This window comes from Lissotriton vulgaris, chromosome 10 (genome assembly GCF_964263255.1).
Source record: "Lissotriton vulgaris chromosome 10, aLisVul1.2, whole genome shotgun sequence".
In the NCBI taxonomy this organism is placed as follows: Eukaryota; Metazoa; Chordata; class Amphibia; order Caudata; family Salamandridae; genus Lissotriton; species Lissotriton vulgaris.
In genome coordinates this window covers 19424619-19442674 of record NC_141698.1, presented here as the reverse complement: position 1 = coordinate 19442674, position 18056 = coordinate 19424619, and the positions used below count along the sequence as shown (strand labels likewise).

The 18056-nt window shown below is 47.1% G+C and overlaps 1 protein-coding gene across 4 annotated transcripts in view; it reads right to left on the bottom strand.

Moving 5' to 3' along the window:
- IRAK1 (interleukin 1 receptor associated kinase 1) overlaps positions 1–18056 on the bottom strand; it is a 212145-nt gene that overhangs the window by 38514 nt on the left and 155575 nt on the right. For all 4 annotated transcript variants that reach the window (XR_015300637.1, XR_015300638.1, XM_086940252.1 and 1 more), the window contains exons 7-11: positions 14166–14280; positions 12251–12366; positions 6349–6553; positions 5112–5180; positions 2918–3154 (exon numbers count right to left, since the gene is read on the bottom strand). Coding sequence is in view for 2 of the 4 variants with exons in the window: in XM_086940252.1 (XP_086796378.1) it covers positions 2918–3154; positions 5112–5180; positions 6349–6553; positions 12251–12366; positions 14166–14280 (742 nt within the window). In the remaining 2 variants the exon portion in view is untranslated. The remainder of the gene's footprint in view (positions 1–2917; positions 3155–5111; positions 5181–6348; positions 6554–12250; positions 12367–14165; positions 14281–18056) is intronic.

The window sequence follows — 18056 nt, the reverse complement described above, 5'->3', positions numbered from 1 at the left end:
TGGTGGATACACAATCTAACCGTAGATTTCTCACCTTGTGAATACCCCAATGGTTTCAGACTGGATCCAGAGGATTTTAATAACAACTCCCTCGCACATGACATGGGTAGGTGGACTTGTGCGGCTCTGCACTAGGTCTGTCTCAGCCCTTTAAGTGACGTCGAAGCACCTACATAGCCACCACCTCTGTGTGTAGGCGTTAGTTTCTTTCTGATCTCCGTCAGCACTATTAGGCACAGAGTCCTTAGAAATCAGATGTGCTAGCGTGCAGATCTCTAAATTATAATCGTATTATAATGGACCAATGAGCCCATTCCACAGAACGGGGAGGAGGCTGGGTCAGGGAGCAATCAGAAGAAGAGTATCTACCAGTGTCACAGCCGGTAAGAAAACTTTCTTCTGATGGATACTTATAACCACAGATTCCTCACCTTGTGAATAGCTATCACAGCAGTACCTCCTCAGGTGGTGGATCTGTGGAATTACTCAGACCAGGATATCTTGACGGACAGTAAGGGCAAAATGCCCATTCTGTAGGACTTGGCTATCCAAGCAGTAGTGCGTTGTGAACGTGTAAACTGATGCCAATGTTGACGTCTGGCCGATAGCCAAGGCTGGCACACTGTGCTCCAGCGCAGCGGTAGAAGCCCTTGCTCTGGTGGATAAGGCTGTTCCTTATCCAGTTCATAACAGATCTTGATGCATAACACAATGCAACGTGAGATGGTCATCTTCTGTCCAACCTTTTCCTTTTTTGCTGCAGAGAAACCTAGGCTGTGTAGAGCATCCGCCTGATGTTCTTTGGTGCATTTGATGTAGGAGCTCAGGACTCTCTGGGGATCGATGTGATGAAGTATTTCTTCCTCTTTAGATGGATGAGGTGGGGGAGGGGAAGAAAGCTGGCAGGGTCATAGACTGCCCTATGTGGAAGGGCGTGACGACCTATAGAAGAAATGCTTTTGTCCAGAGTACCAATCTACGCTAAATGAACATGGTGTACGGCAGATGACAAGTTAGAGCTTTTAACTTGCTCATGCGATGAGCTAATATGATTGCTATGAGGAAAGCAGTCTTTTGTGTGAGACGACGGGGAGAACAGCTATGCACAGGTTCAAATGGAGCACACAAAACAAGTAAGAACCAAATTAAGATCTCACTGACAAATCACAAAAGGTGCTGGCAGGAACATATGAACCACCCCTTTAAAAAAACATATCACAACAGGTGATTGTAATGATGATAGCTTATCAGGTTGACGTAAGAAGGCCAAAAGGGTTGATAAGTCATTTATAACTGTTGCCACAACAAGGGCTTTCTAGGCTAAAGAAAGACAAAATAACAATATGTCCGCTAACTGTTCTTGAAGAGGCTGGATATTGCTGAGGAACACCAAACAACAAATTTCTCCCAATGTCCAGCACCAACATTTGGTGGAGGGACATCCGGCTGCCACAATGACACCAACTACAACGAGAGGAAGATCGAAAGCCATCAGCTATTGCTGCTCAATCTCCATGCAAGCAGTAGGTTGTGTAGACTGGTGCAGGACCCGGCCTGCACCTGTGACAGGAGATGCACCGAAGGGGTAACCGGATCTGCAGATAGATGCTCTGGCCAGAAGTTCCAGGTACCACACACTACTCGTTCAGTCTGGAGCCACTAGGATGACTTGGGCCCAGTCTTTCGTGATTTTTTTCAGTGCTCTGTGCAGGAGAGGCAGAGGCGGTAAGGCATAAAGGAATCCCAAACTACAATTTAAGCAAAAGGCCTCTTTGAGAGAGATCTGCCTTGGAAACTCCAACACCCAAAAACCTAAATACAACAAGTGTTCAGCGGTTGTGAAAAGATTGAGCCAGGCTTCTCCCCATTGCTAGAACACGCCCTGGGCCACCTCTGAGTGCAATTTCCATTTGTGATTCGCTAGGCAATATAGACTGAGTTTGTCTGCCCTGGCGTTTAAAGATTCTGTCCGGTACTGTATGACCAGGGAGATGCCATGAAGATTCAGCCACTTCCAGAGGTGCAGGGCCTCCTAGCACAGGACCCACTATCCCACTCAGCCCTGTTTGTTGCAGTACCACATGGTGGTGGTGTTGTATGCGAGAACCAGTCCCTGTTCTGGGAGAAAGCTATCAGTGCTAAGCAAAGCACTTGCAACGCCAACAAGCTGATGGCAAAATTGCCTTGCTTCATGACGTCTCTGAACTTGCCGACGTCTCCTCTCCTCTCATAGTACACATTGGTTGGTAACTGCACTGGGCAAAGCTAAACTAGGTCTGTTGCAGCACTGAAAATGGTTGTAATCTCACCATTCTGCACCTGGCTGGAAAACATATGAAATGGCGGCTTATGACAAACGAACTTAACAACTTAATACATTAACGTTGCTTGAGGACATCTGGAAGAAATTCCTTAAGGCTGAACCTTTATCTAGGGCACATTGAAACACGTTGACTTACCTTTTCTGGGGTAAGTTCTATCCCTCTCTTTCATCTCCATTACTGGAGCACCACCCACCCTGTCCTCCAAGGGCTTAGCAATAATGGGTTAATGTACGTAGTTACCAGGGGCCCAGGGGATCTGGAGTTGAGGACTGATCAGGTAGGCTTGCGGGGATCTGTTTATTAGAAAAATCCATCTGCTTCCTGCGTTTTTTTACATTGTTTTATGACGGTTTGCTCATCCTTGACTTAGATTATGTTCTGTTACTTCTTAGCTATATCTACCAATTTTCTGAGGTAAAAATCTTTTGGTATAACAGTACTTTTTGTTGCTTTGAGATGTCAAAGAATTAAAATACAGAAATGAGTGTTTTGCACCTTGTGCTATGTAAATGTTTGCAAGAGACATTGATAGCAGCAATGAAAACGCATGAAAGAGGTCACACATGCGGAGCAATGGACACAGGGACACATACCTCTTGCATTTTGGGCCGCTTCTTTTGGTTATCCAAGCACTGGCAGGCCAGCTGGCACAGTTCAATGCCAACTTTCTCTGGGCACTGCCCTGCCCGACAGTCCATGTACTTTCTGTAGATGCGCAAGCCCGTACGCAGGGCCTTGTCACCACGCGCTATGCTGAACGATGGGTTCTTCTGCTTGCGTGCCTCCACTTCTTCCTGATCCTTCGCCTCCTCCTCCTTGACCACATCTTTCTGGGTGCGCCAGATAAGGCGAAGCAGAAGAAAACAGCAATGAACCACCGCTCTGAAGAGCAAAAGAAGCAATTCGAAAGGGGCAATGATGTAGTGCTAGCAGGAGCTAAGCAAGAAAACCTGGACTAGACAGGAGCTGTAGGCAGGACCAGAGAATGCTGAATTCTGGACATAAAAAGAACAGAAGAAAGAGAGCGATGAAAGTCAGACAGCGAGTGTGATATCGGACAGACTGTGTGCAAAGAACAGATGGAAGTGTAAAGTGGATACAAGAGAGCAGGGACAACCCTGAACAACCATAAGGAAGAGTAAAATCCAGGATGCAATAAAGGCGCTATGCATAAGAAAATTAAGGTACACTGATAGCAACAGAGACAAAATGTTGGTGGTGGCTAGATGACAAAACATTACACCAGTGTTGTGTGATTTTGCACAACATTTGCACCGATCTACAATTTAAAAATGGGTATTACCTGAATTAATAAAAAATAACAGTTCAAAAAATAACACTTCTAAATTATTACTTCTTAAAAAAACATGGGATTAAAAAATAAGATTTCTAAATTATTGCTACTAAAAATAACTACTTTGAAATTAATTCCCTCTTCCTGGTGTTTGATAGCAGAATGTATTTTTTTTTAAACTAAGCGAATAAAGATGGTGGGAATTTCATTGGTTATAAAATGGTCAAAGATAAAAAGACTGATGTACATTTCACAGAAATTAGACATTTGTTAAACATTTTATATCTGTTTTGTAAAAGCAGAGTCATAAGTTCAATATTAATGCTAGTAATTAACAGAATTTGCTTTTCCTTAGCACCTCAATGAGCTGTATTCAGCATATTCCTATGGTTTCTCAAAATAGGTTTAAAAATAACAGGCTTTTCATAGCGTTTGCAATACCTCTGGTGAGATCTGAAGGTGCATTCTCACTGTGAAAACATGTTCTTTAGCAAATGTTTGACAGTGTGACCAGCTGTGTGTACTTGTTCTTCCATCTGGGATAGTAACATTAATGTTTGGCATCTTAAATGTTTGAGAACTGCTCTAATTTCTCTGTAACTAATCCAGGTGTGTTTTTTGGTTCTGAAAATGCACCTCGGATGGGTGCTTTTGTTTTGTTTTCGATTTCTTTGAAGAGCAGCTCAGCAGGGCTTCCAATATGGATTGTGCAGGGCAGTACAAGGGTCAACTAATTTATTTTATCAAGTCCACTGTGATAGTGAAAAACAATTTGTTTTAAATTATAACCAATAATGTTTATGCTTTTGGCTGGGTGAATGAATCGTACACTTTTACATAGCCTGGTTTTTGCTTAATTTCTTTGAATTGACAATTGTGTAGTTTTGCTTTTCAGCTTTACATATAGGAGCTGATCACGAGGGCTCAGTCCTGGAACAATACAGACTTTTATTGGCAGCACTGGAAGTACAGTATCCGCTGGACAGACTGGTCTGGAATTTCTCACTTGATCACATCAGCTGCTGAAGCCATGCTGAAACTCTGGACCCATTGCTGACCAACTTATATTGGTCCCTTAACAGAGCTGGCTTAGTAACACTAACAGAAGTATTAAAATCAGCCTGATTTGATTTCACAGTCAAATATTGGTATTCATCTAAAAAAGGAAAAAACATTTCACTGATCAACACCATTTTTGCACTGGTCAGCCAGTTCAAAAGCGATTTCTGTACTGGTAAGTCAATGGAAATGGCAGAGTAATACTGCCCTGCACCAGTGCAAAGTTTAATTTCTCTGACCCCTGGGTGTCTGGAATCACTACTGCTGTGCTACCCACACTTCCCTTCAAGCTTTTCGAAAGCCCTAAGAGTCATGATGCTTACAGGCAAGCAAGCTCTCCTTACTGCCGCTGTCTCAAGCTCCCCTAGCTATAGAAGCCACTGTACCCCTGCATCAGGTCAACCTCAAGCTTTGCAGAAAGAGTGTGTCCTCACCAGGTACTTGGTTTTATCGCTGCCTCCGCTCTGTAGGGCCTGCTGCCCAGTCAGGCTCTCTAGCAACACCTGCAACGAGAAGTGGAGATCATTTCAAAATGCAATACAAAGTGCCATAAAAAAAGAGTGGCGATTAGACCCTGTATTAGAATACCCTCCCCCCGTGGGTGGTCAATCAGTAAGTCTGAGCCCACGCCCACATTCTTAGCAACACTTGAGACATCGAAGGTGCAAATCCAAGCTGTAAATACAATCCACTCTATTTGTTGACATAACACGTCACAGCTGCATTGTCTGTACGAATGTGGACGGACCAACCACGAATGGAGGGCTTCGACACAAGTGAGATTCCGCATCCATTGACCAGCACTGACTAACCTCCACCATTGTGCAGGAAATTCCATCAGTGGTTTCCTGTTCCCCAATTGGAGGATTTTCCATTGTTCCCCCAACTCTAAATCAGGGCCTTGGTCATGGACAACCATTAGAAGCAACTCAGGGGTCTTCAGGGACCTGCCAAAACTAGGAGCATGATTTCTGGGACTGAGGAACTGTGTTCCACTTCCCCCGGCAGCACAGTAGACCTGGCAAGGAGGCTAGTGGATGGAGGATTTAGAGAGTCACTTGCCATCTGGGACTGCACAACACGGCCTGGCAGGAACATCAACTTAAAAGAAAAATTGCACATTAGCAACAACCCTGTGTATACCAAACCCTGAAAAAATAAACTGGAGCAAAGTGAGCAAGTATTATTACTGGAATACAAGGGGCCAGGCTCAGACACAGAAGTGGGACACACAACTTACTTAGGTTATACTGCTTTAGGCTAGTGCACTCAAACATTCAAACTTTGCTCACATCTTTTTAATCCATGTCATTTAAGAAACAACGTTTTTTGTCCTTTTTGTGGTGGGTCTGTCTCCTGCACCCCACTCCGGTTACTCTACGGCCATTCTTTACAACTCAGCAGTGTTCATTTCATGACTATCCCCATTTTACTGTAAATGAACTCAGACTGTTGTCCCTAATCACAGAACTGCTAAATTCTCAAGGCTGTTGCAAAGTGGTGAGGCAAGCACTGGACCAGACACACAAGTACTCCACACCAAACTCATTGCTGATCCCCATCCAGAGATACTCATTCTGCTGACAAGCCTCAACCTATGACGCAGCCAGTCTCGCACACATGCTCAGTCTGTCCTCAGAGTATGAACATCACCGGAATGCAATAACTCACCACCCCAAAGCTGTAGGTGTCCAGTGCCAAAGTAAGCTTCCCCATCTTCACATACTCGTCGGGCAGGTACGCCATTGTGCCACGCACCATTTTGGTAAACATGGCAGTGCTTTTCTGGCCAGTGTTGGCAGCAGAATGTCTGAACCGGGCCAGGCCGAAGTCCCCAAGTTTAGGCGTCAATTGCTCATCCAGAAGAATATTGGAACTATCAAAGAAATGACAACACGCACTCAAATAAGTAAAATACCATGTATGTCCCATAATTAATTAAGAGGTTTACTGTTTGTACTTAGCCTTCAACATTTACGACATGTGAGATCATCGCAACCTAATAACAATGCTGCCAATTGTACCAAAACAGTGTTGAAAGACAAAAGATGCATGTGCCATTCTCCCATGTGCCTGCTACAGGACCACTTTCTAATGTGTGCCCCATGTCACATCAGTTCCCTAAAAACCACTGACCAGCAGGATTACAGTGAGTGTGGGAGACCACGAGATGGGAGAGCTGTAAACAAAACAGGATGTGAACTTGTAAAATTAGCACCCGCAATATTTCAAGTGGATTCAAAAACTTAACAGTCAGTCAGTAATAAGAAATGAAAATCAACTTTTTCTTTCCCTTTTCTTATATTTCTTTTTTATTTTCGGCCTGTTGGCCTCTTCTGTTGTCTTTATGGTCAGCCAACATGTGTTTCGTCAGTGAGGGAGTACCTCATGACTTCTTCAGGGCTTGTTCCTTGATGGTCTATAAACCTGAAACAACCTGTACATTGGTCAGATTTCTATCTGGCTGTCTCAAATAGTGGTGCGATACACCAATGTCCACTTAAACTGGAGATATTTCCATAAATAAGTTGGTTTTCAGAAAAACTCTTTTACATATGTCAATATTACATGTCCCTTGCCACCTTATGTGGTTACATGAATAAGCAAAGAAAGTGTAGTGAGCGAGTAAGCTGCAGATATCTGAGGTCTATTCCTGCAATGGAGCTCTCTGAAGTTCGAAGTCCCTGGCCGTTATCGAGCCCACTTCCTTGTCATCTGCAGTTAGAAATCTATTAGTATATAAGTTTGGGAAACGCGAGTACAAGACTAATATCGGCAGGATGTGGACTAAAACTGCAGACACTTGGATACAGCGCTTTCCGCTCACATCTAATGTGAAGATTACAACGCAGGACATGATCAGGAGAATTAGCAATGGTTCACCTGGACCGCACTTAGAAAAAAAATGACATGATTTATGCAGCAAAATCACTATGTACTTTCAATGCATGCATACTTGTTCTAGCCATACAAATTATTCTAATCAAACACATTTGTAATGTTTACTTTACAAAGAAGATCATTAACATAACACTAATGCCATAGGTTTTATTAAAATTTAGAATAAAGTGCACTGTGCCCTCAGTGAAAAAGGAAGAATCCACAGGAAGGTCGTGGGATGAGGTCAAGGCAGCTACTTAGACGCCGCCCTTGTGCGCTGACGTCAGTTCTGTACGCAACTTTCCACGCCAGAAGCACAGAGACATGCAAGACACTGACAACTGGTGCGCAAAACTAGGGCCCTTAAAGGAAATTTTTAACCCTAGAAGTCAGTTTGCAGAACGGGGAGGATGGGTGGGGCAGTAAGGAATCTATAATTAATCTATGTCTCTTACAGATATATCGTTACCGAAGGTAAGTAACTTGTTTGAAAGAGACAATTAGTTACAGATTCCTTACCTTGTGAATAGATACCCCAGCAATACCAACCCCGGAGGTGGGTCTGCGAACCAAGTTCACACTAGAAAGTCCTGGAGAACAGAACGGCCCAAAAAAGCGGTCTCTCTGGGCTTGGCTGTCCAGGCAGTAGTGTTTTCTGAATGTTTGCAGAGATACCCACGTCGCTGCCTGACAGATGTCATTGAGAGGGGACTCTTCATCCCAAGGCGGTGGTAGCTGCCGTGGCCCTGGTGGAATGGGCACGCAGCCCCACAGGAGGCTCCTTCTTTGCTAAAGAATAGCAAGCTTTGATACACAAAATGAACCATCTAGAGACGGTCCATTTGTGTACTGCCCGACCTTTTTTAGCGCCCACGTAGCCAACAAAGAGTTGGTTATCTACCCAGAATTGTTTTGTGTCATCCAAGTAAAATGAAAGTGCATGTTTTGGATCCAGACGGTGGAGCCTTTCTTCCTCTTTAGAAGGATGCGGAGGCGGAAAGAAGGTGGGCAAAGGGATGGTTTGACCAATGTGGAAGGAAGTAACCACTTTGGGAAGAAAGGATGGATGAGTACGAAGGACAACCTTGTCCGGATGAACAGCCAGAAAAGGAGGTTTTGAAGAAAGCTTGGAGCTCACTCACAGAGGTGATGGCAACCAGAAAAGCAGTCTTTAAGGTCAGAAGCCTAAGAGAACAGTTATGTAGCGGCTCAAAGGGAGTGCACATAAGATAAGTTAGAACCAGGTTCAAGTCCCACTGGGGCATTACGAAAGGAACAGGAGGAAAAAGAGGAGTAATGCTCTTAAGGAAGCGATTCACAACAGGGGACTTGAAAAGAGAAGGCTGGTTCGTTGGTCACCACTGCAAATGGCGTGCAGTACCCTTCGAGATTTGGATGCAATCGGACAGGTTCCCACTGCAGAGCCTGCATACGCCATCTGGCATGAGCCACCAGCCAGTTGCAGGAGGCCATCAGACCCAGTAGCCGCAGCGTCACCCTGACCGAAACCCAGGATAGGGGCTGAAAGATCGGAATCATAGCCCAAATATTCTGGACTCGCTGCTTGGGAGGATAGACCCGAAGCTGCATTGTGTCCAACACCGCTCCAATGAAGAGGAGCTTCTGAGAGGGAGACAGGTGTGACTTCGGCAGGTTGAAAAACGAAGCGAATGCAGGAGGTCTGCCGTAGTCTGGAGGTGGGAGACGACGGCCTGGGGGAAGACCACCTTCAACAGCCAGTCATTGGGATAGGAGAAGACTGGCACCCATGATCTGTGTAGATGAGGTGCGACCACAGACATCACTTTCAAAAACACTATGGGCGTTGGTGAGGCCAAAGGGAAGCATGGTAAACTGCAAGTGTTTGTGGTCTACCGTGAACCTCAAATAGTACTGGTGGGCCGGCAGGACAGCGATGTGAAAATAGGCGTCCTGCAAGTCCAAAGCTACCATCCAGTCTCCAGGGTCGAGGGCAGAAAGGACCCGAGTTAGCGTCAACCTTTTTAACTTCTCCTTCCGGAGGAAGTGGTTGACGTTCTTGAGATCCAAGATAGGATGGAGGCCTTTGACCTTCTTGGGCACAAGAAAGTAGTGGGAATAGCAACCACGACCTACTTCTGGGGCAGGAACTCGCTCAATGGCTCCTTTGACCTGAAGAGCCGTAACTTCCTGTTGGAGAAGGGCCAGATGATCCTCCGACATGCGATGGTACTGAGGTGGAATGGCTGGGGGGGTAGTCTCGAAGGGGAGGGAGTAGCCCCTTCGGACTATCTGCAAAACCCACTTGTCCGACGTGAAGTTGCTCCAGTGGGGGAGGGGATGGCGAATCCTGCTGCCCACTGGCAATTGGTGGCCGTGAAAGGTCAGACATGGAGGGTTTGGAGGCTGCTGCAGAGGGGGCAGTGGTGGACTGGCCTGCTCGCTGGTCCCCAGACCCACAATGGTGGGTCCCGCGTCCCCGGCCGCGCAGGGGCTGAACAGTTTGCGCCGGCCTGTGGCCCTGGGTGGAACGTGGCTGGGCACCCCTTTCGTAGCCAGGAAAGGGGCTAAAAGCAGACTGCGCAGGACGGGTGGTGAAGAGGGCCAAGGACTTGGCCGTTGCCAGAGAGTCCTTGAAGCACTCCAGCGTGTTGTCTGCTTTGTTGCCGAACAGGCGACGGACATCAAAGGGCATGTCCATAAGGGTAACCTAGACATCCCCGGAAAAGCCAGCTGACCTCAGCCAGTCTTAGCATCGAAGGACTACTGACGGGAAAATCGCCTGCCTAGCGAGTCAGCGGTGTCCAGCCCACAGCGGATGGTATACTTGGCTGCATCTCTCCCCTCGGAGACTGCAAGGGAGAGCACGGCCCGGGCCTCCTCCAGGCACTGGGTAAGATAAACAAGGGGACCCCAATACATGACCAGGGGTAAGTAGTATGTTTAGGAAAAACAATGGTTGCCAATGTGGACCAAATAGGCGACAACAATTGCAACAGAATTGTATTAATCAATATGCTCATAATCAAACAGGCGTATAAGGTAATAGTACCAGAGGGAGCAAAAAGAGAGCTATTTGGCAGGGACACAATGCGGGATCCGTGAATCCTCATGGATACTGGGGAGGCAGGATCTGCGAATCCTCATGAATACTGATAAAGTGGAATCGGGGGCCCGGAAATACTTGCCACCAGTGTCATTTTGCAGTACGGGCAGTCCCTCATTTATGCTGGTTCCTGCCGATGGTGGGAACAGACACTCACTTATGGGATTCGGTACAACATTTTTTCATTTTCAGACTTTAACCTTAAGCAAGACAGAGAAAGACTGAAAAGGGAGAAAGGAGGAAGAGAAATGTGGGAAAGCAGTGAGAAAAGTCCTTGACAGAGCAAAGAGAGCTCGCCTTTTAAACGCTTTGCCAATGTCTTTTGCCACTACAGCTCCGCATCGGAAAAAGGAAAAGAAAAAAATGCTTGTTTGCCGACGCAGAACAGCATTGTCACAAAAAAGAAAAGTAGCAGCTTGCATAAATGCACAACTATTTTTCTCTTCTGATCTTTTACTTTACTGTTCCAAAATGGTGGACTCTAAACTCGGAGTGAATTAAAATAAACAAATAAGCACAAAGGCACATTAAAGAAATAAATAGCAGCACTGTACTGAAGTCAATGTTTTGGGGGACGATTTGAAAATAAGATTAAAAAAAAAGGAATTGGAAGCTGTGGGGGATGTAAAGGTAGAGCTCAGGGGGTGGGAGAGAACATGTAGAGTGTGAGGGGGGAATATGACTGAGAAGCAGCACACAAGGAAGACAACAAATAAACACATGCACTCCCATAGAGAGGTAAGTAAAAAAGCAACAAGTTCCCAGAATGTAAACAGTGGAAGGATACATGTAGTCCAATCTACAGGATGGTAAAGAAGTTAAATTCCAGGGGAGCGGCACACACAAGAAGAAGGAAAGCCGATTAATAATAAGCTAGCAAATGAGATTGACAAGAATGCTATTGAGTGATATGTAATGGAATGCCGAAATGTAAACTGCAAGCTTTGGTACTGTCCAGAATAAGACTTAAAGAACAACAAAAACCTAAAAGCTATCTGTAGGCGGGACCTAAAAAAATAAGGATGATAAAGAAACTACAAGAGTGAGATAAAGAGAGAACTGCAGGGTGGTGGAAGAATTGGGCACGAGGTGGAATCAAAACGAGGCATCTTTGAAGTTGAGCAACCTCGCCATCCAAAGCTCCCAAATAGAACTATGGGTCACGCGTTGCCTATAACCTTTTTTGCCAAATTAAGCACTATCACCTGATTAATAGACAAGGACTGGAGAAGACAAAGGAAAAAGGAATTTGCTAGCTCGACTGCAAGAACCGAGCAAACTCATCTGTTCAATATGAACCAGCGAATAATATACTGGGTACCATGTCTCCTCATCTTTACATGGTATAGGTAAAACGTGCAAGGGTGGTGGTGAGAGAGTACATCAACCACTTTTAGTTCGTACTGAGGGAAGAATCAAGATACAGTTCTAAAAGTGGAGCACAACATAAAAGACTGATTGGTAATATTGTTTGCTTGACACAAGCTGTGTCAACTACAGTGGAACTTACTAACACAAATGTGGAAACGGGCACAACGTGCTCACACCTCTGTACGTTACATGAGCTACCCACTCCCCTCCCTTCCCAGAAGCCCTCAGAACTCTTACCTCTTCACATCCCCGTGAATCAGGCTCGGCTGGTTCAAATGCAGAAACTGAATGGCACGGGCTACTCCCAGCATGATGGCCAGCCGCTGATTCCAGGAAAGTGCTTTGACACTGTCCTACAAGAAGAAACGGATAGAAATGTTCACTCTGGGAATTGCCAATGAATGCATGATGGGCAGCACGCTTAGCCGATCTCACACCCCTATCCTCATTTTCTCTTCAAGCTTCTGTAGGGGAAGACCCAGTTCTTGTGGCACTCATGCAACATCACGTAAATCTAATATGACAAACACGCTGAAAGAGCCAAACACTTCGGTCGACAAACCTGGGGTCTTAGAATAAGATTTTTGATCGCTTCTCAGTCAACAACGATGTACCCGTTTGTTAGGATCAGAAAAATGAATCAGCAGAGAGATCGGTTTGTGCTGCTTCTCACTGCCTTCCACTCGCATTTCTAAGTATTACTTTTGCCCATATGAACCTCTTCAATAAAGTGTTGTCAGATTTCATACTGGACCCAGAGCTTTGTCAATATTTTCAGGTGGACACTGGTCAACTGCGCATTGGACACTTTACTGAGGAGGCGACACCATATTAAATGTAAAACATTTGACCAAGACAAATTTGCATTCCACTCACTGGTGTCTTGGATTACGGAACTCCTTCTCCATTTTCTCCTCCTCTTCATCACTCTCTCTCCGACCCTCTCTGGACTGATACTCCATTTAGTTCCCACCAACCCTTTGATTAACAACAAATTGGGCTTGCATTTTCCAACGGGGATTATCCAAGACTTAGGCACCAATTTCCGCATTCCTTTCACAACACTCTATTCCTTCTACCGACGTAGTAACCTGCATGGATGCCTATTCAACGAATCAATAAGGATGCCTGGCCTCCACCTTGGGGTTGCCCAGGAGTGTACGCCTCACAGGGACAGCCAGGATGCGTTACACAGCGGTATTCGTACAAGCGCCTTGAGACCCTTGCGGGTGAGTAGTGCGCTATACAAGTATAAATTTACATTTTACATTTAATGTGAAGATACGACAAGCCTACTTTAATGGATGCTCACACCAACCCAACATGAGACTCAGCACCTTCTCATCTTAAGGTGGTGCCAATGGTTTACAAGCTCAGTCTTTGCAAACCAAGAAGGGCGGCAGCTGCTGCGCTGCCATCACTGGCATGGGATCTGCCTTTTTCTTTTAAATGCTGTGTTCCGGCAGATTAATAACTGTCCTCCTATCTTCCTTTCTATCGATGCCTGGGATTCTTTGCCAACTTATTCTGCGCCTTATTTTTCAGGCTCTATGTCCTCACCCCCACCACCTCTGCCCCCCCCCCCCACCCTTCTCCCCGACTGCTGTGTGGCAGGAAATTTAGGCAGAAGTGACATCACCGGCATGTCTTGTCCTTTTATGAAGCCAGTGTGTCATTTCCAAAGATGACGCTGGTGCAGCTCGCGGATGCATCCGCTGCGACACTGCGTGGGATCCACTTGGGAGTGCTAAAAAATTCCAGTTGAATTCTGATGAATGGGAACACATTCTAAATGAGCACACTGCTGTGATGCGAGCATCCACTAAACAAGTGTCACCACAAGAAAGTATAAAGGATACCTCTAAAGAGTCCATATCATTTTGTATGTATTGTGTTTGAATTGCATTACACTAGAGTAATATCTTTGGTAGTGAACTTCAAGAAAACCTTTCCATGTATGTAAACGCAAGGCAAGAGTAAAGCAGAGCAAACAAACAGGAGTGACAGCCGTAGGCAAATAAAGAAAATTGTTCAATTGTATCCAAAATGTACATATTTCCATACATTTGCTCATATCGCGAGTCATGAGGACTGTTCCCTTCGTCTGAACCAAAATCAAGAGGAGATCATGCACAAAGATGTAGAAATATACCTGGCAGTGTATCCGGTCCTCTAGGGAGCCATTGGGCAGGAAGAGGTACACGAGGCAGTAGACCTCATCTTCCACACAGTACCCCGCCAGGTCGATGATGTTGGGGTGTCGGAGCCTGAAAGACCAGAGGGGAATAAGGTGAGCCATGGACAATGAAAGAGACAAACCTCACCTCCACTCTGACTAACAATAACCGTGTCCAGAATGAACCACATATTCCTCTTGGTCCTTAAATTATATGCACGATCACAAGCCAGTGAACTGGTGTCCATTTCACCAGGCTGAGATGATGCCTTAATCTGAATCGGTGACGTGCACGTTAAGCACAGATGACTGTAGAAGGTGAGGACCTTGTACTCTCGTACCTCTGCTATCATGATGTAAAACACAAGTGCGTATGCAGGTATATCACAGAAGGCTAATAATGTTTACAAGCTCAAAAAGGCTGATGGATGCTCCTACCTCCCCTGGTGCCAATAAGGCTGGAACGCAAATGACCTTATTAACACGACTGATGTACACATGGTACCAAGGCGGTCCGTGGGGCAACCTCTTATGTACATGGTATCGGTATCGAGTAAGCTAGCCCAAAGGCAATTGAGAAGGCTCTGGGTGAAAGGCAGAGCTAGAGCTGATGAGCGATTGGAAGGGTAGTTTGCTCCAGACATCGGCTTTGTCGGGTTACTATTCCCCAGCAGCACGCTCACGGAACACATTTCTAGCATCCTGGATGAGTGTGTTATCTCCTTTGTTAGTGATCACCGTCATGTCTAAAATGTTCCTTCATTATAGTCAGATGCCCTAATGACTTCCTGCTAAGTGGGATGGGGTGATGCAAGAGGGTTTTCAGACCACCCCATCAATGTGCAGTCCTGGTAGTAACAAACAAGTAAGTGCCTCAAACCTGCTATCAGTTGCTCAGCTAACCCTGCATACTGTGCATTACGGAAGTGAACGTCAATGAAGCCCACAACAGCATTAGAAGAAAACAGAGACTGGAGACAGTCAATCCGAGTAGTGCTAATTGGCAGCTCTTCAAGGCGGCCATGATGAGCCAGAGCTTCCCAGTCTCGGCTGCTCCATTTCTGCCCTGTAGCCTGGCACACTTCGAGTGGCGATGGCGTCTGGCTTGGGGTAGTGGATTTAATTTAATTTAATTTGCGTGTTTATATAGCGCTAGAATCACTCCCGGGGGAGTATCTCCGCGCTTCGACCACTGCGAAACCCTTCCTGGCTTCCCTGAGAGATGGTCCCTTAATGGGTATCTCCAGGGTGTGACCAGGCATCCCCGGCGGTCTGGTGGGGCCGTTAGTGAAGATGAGGCAAGCTAATGCCCAGAGTTGCCGAGTGTGATCGCTGATCAGAGTGGGCACCGAGGCGAGAGAATTATCGAGTCCGCTGACCCTGGTCCAGAAACCTGCCGCGCCGGGAATCGAACCCTGGTCCCGGGCCGTCCTCTGCTCTCGGGTCTGCCGCCTCAACCAGTGAGCCACACTACCTCACTACTGGTCTTGACCATCTTAAAGGCCTGCGACACCAAGTTCCTATCTCTGTCCATCCCCGCACAAAGGAGTCCAGGGTGGGATGTGGCTTGAAAAGTCTATTTACACTTTCAGGGTGAGATGCAGGAGGAACAGGGGCCTAGGTGCAGAAGGCGGCCGGGACCTGGGAGGAGAAGGCAGCCGGGGCCTGGGTGGGGAAAGCAGCCGGGGCCTGGGTGGGGAAAGCAGCCGGGGCCTGGGTGGGGAAAGCAGCCGGGGGCCTGGGTGGAGAAAGCAGCCGGGGGCCTGGGTGGAGAAAGCAGCCGGGGGCCTGGGTGGAGAAAGCAGCCGGGGGCCTGGGTGGAGAAAGCAGCCGGGGGCCTGGGTGGAGAAAGCAGCCGGGGGCCTGGGTGGAGAAAGCAGCCGGGGGCCTGGGTGGAGAAAGCAGCCGGGGGCCTGGGTGGAGAAAGCAGCCGGGGGCCTGGGTGGAGAAAGCAGCCGGGGGCCTGGGTGGAGAAAGCAGCCGGGGGCCTGGGTGGAGAAAGCAGCCGGGGCCTGGGTGGAGAAAGCAGCCGGGGGCCTGGGTGGAGAAAGCAGCCGGGGCCTGGGTGGAGAAAGCAGCCGGGGCCTGGGTGGAGAAGGCGGCCAGGGCCCGGGTGGAGAAGGCAGCAGGGGCCTGGGTGGAGAAGGCAGCAGGGGCCTGGGTGGAGAAGGCAGCAGGGGCCTGGGTGGAGAAGGCAGCAGGGGCCTGGGTGGAGAAGGCAGCAGGGGCCTGGGTAGAGAAGGCAGCAGGGGCCTGGGTGGAGAAGGCAGCGGGGCCCTGGGTGGAGAAGGCAGCGGGGCCCTGGGTGGAGAAGGCAGCGGGGGCCTGGGTGGAGAAGGCAGCGGGGGCCTGGGTGGAGAAGGCAGCGGGGGCCTGGGTGGAGAAGGCAGCGGGGGCCTGGGTGGAGAAGGCAGCGGGGGCCTGGGTGGAGAAGGCAGCGGGGGCCTGGGTGGAGAAGGCAGCGGGGGCCTGGGTGGAGAAGGCAGCGGGGGCTTGGGTGGAGAAGGCAGCGGGGGCCTGGGTGGAGAAGGCAGCGGGGGCCTGGGTGGAGAAGGCAGCGGGGCCCTGGGTGGAGAAGGCAGCGGGGCCCTGGGTGGAGAAGGCAGCGGGGCCCTGGGTGGAGAAGGCAGCGGGGCCCTGGGTGGAGAAGGCAGCGGGGCCCTGGGTGGAGAAGGCAGCGGGGCCCTGGGTGGAGAAGGCACTGAGGCTATGGTGGAGAAGGCACTGAGGCTATGGTGGAGAAGACTCATGAAAAGCCCTTTCTCTAACACCAGCTCTTTGATGTGAAAATCATATTCGCATCCTTTAATCACAGTCGTCATAATGTTGTGCATATGATCATGGATGGGGTATGGAATAATAAATGCCATATATTTAATTTGGAAATGTTGCTTTCTCTTTATCTCTTTGAATATTTTCTCTGATTATGTATGGCAAGATGCTACAAACACGGCTACTGTAATGTTTAAATGTATATAAATGGAAAAAGAAAGTTTTATTAATACAAAAAATGCAATATATTCACATCATTACTACACAGAAACGCCTCTGCCTAATCTTCCCACGCTCACACCAACGTCATCACCACACAGCTCCACCTTTAACCACATCCCTGGGGTAATACCTTCTTCTTTTCGTTTCCAGTTTCAATTTGCAGTGAATTCTGGTGCGTTTTCTCAATGTTTTTCAATGTTGTCAAAAACTGGAAAAATCTGTGGTTGTTAGAGCTCACTCTTTTTTGTCCCGTAAAATATCATAGGCATGATGTTTTTCCAGTACTTTTAAAGAATGTGGGTTTCATTTTTTTATGCGTTTATTTCCTCTGCCAATTCTTCCATCCTGCTTATAAGTCCCTTTTTTTGTTGCAAGTTTTCCTCTTCCAAGTAACTTCATTATTTACCTCACCTCCATGCCGGTCTCCTTTCAAAGCACTCAAACCCCTCTCTCTAGCAGTCCAGAGTCATCGCATGTCCAGGATGAGCATCAACGCTCATATGATTGATAATCATTAAGATTTTTTTGCAGTTGATAGAAGGTTAGATGAGCATTTAACATACCTTCCTGCTGCTCCACTCAACAAAGATTGGCGGAATGAAGATTTTCTACCCGTGCGGTGCGCTGTTATTGCAAATTAGTGTCACACTGTCCTGTTCTTTGTCTCAACTCAAGATACCAAGGAAGGACTGGGTGAATTGATGTGGTATTCTGAGCCTAACACTGCTCTACGTGGTCATAGGGATGTCGTCTGCACAGAAATGAACGTGCATGATGATAGTTACATAGTCTCTACTGATAGTAAACTGTTCTGCTGTATAAAGAACCAGCTGAGGTAGTAAAGAAGCGGAACGACTTGCAGCATACCTTGAA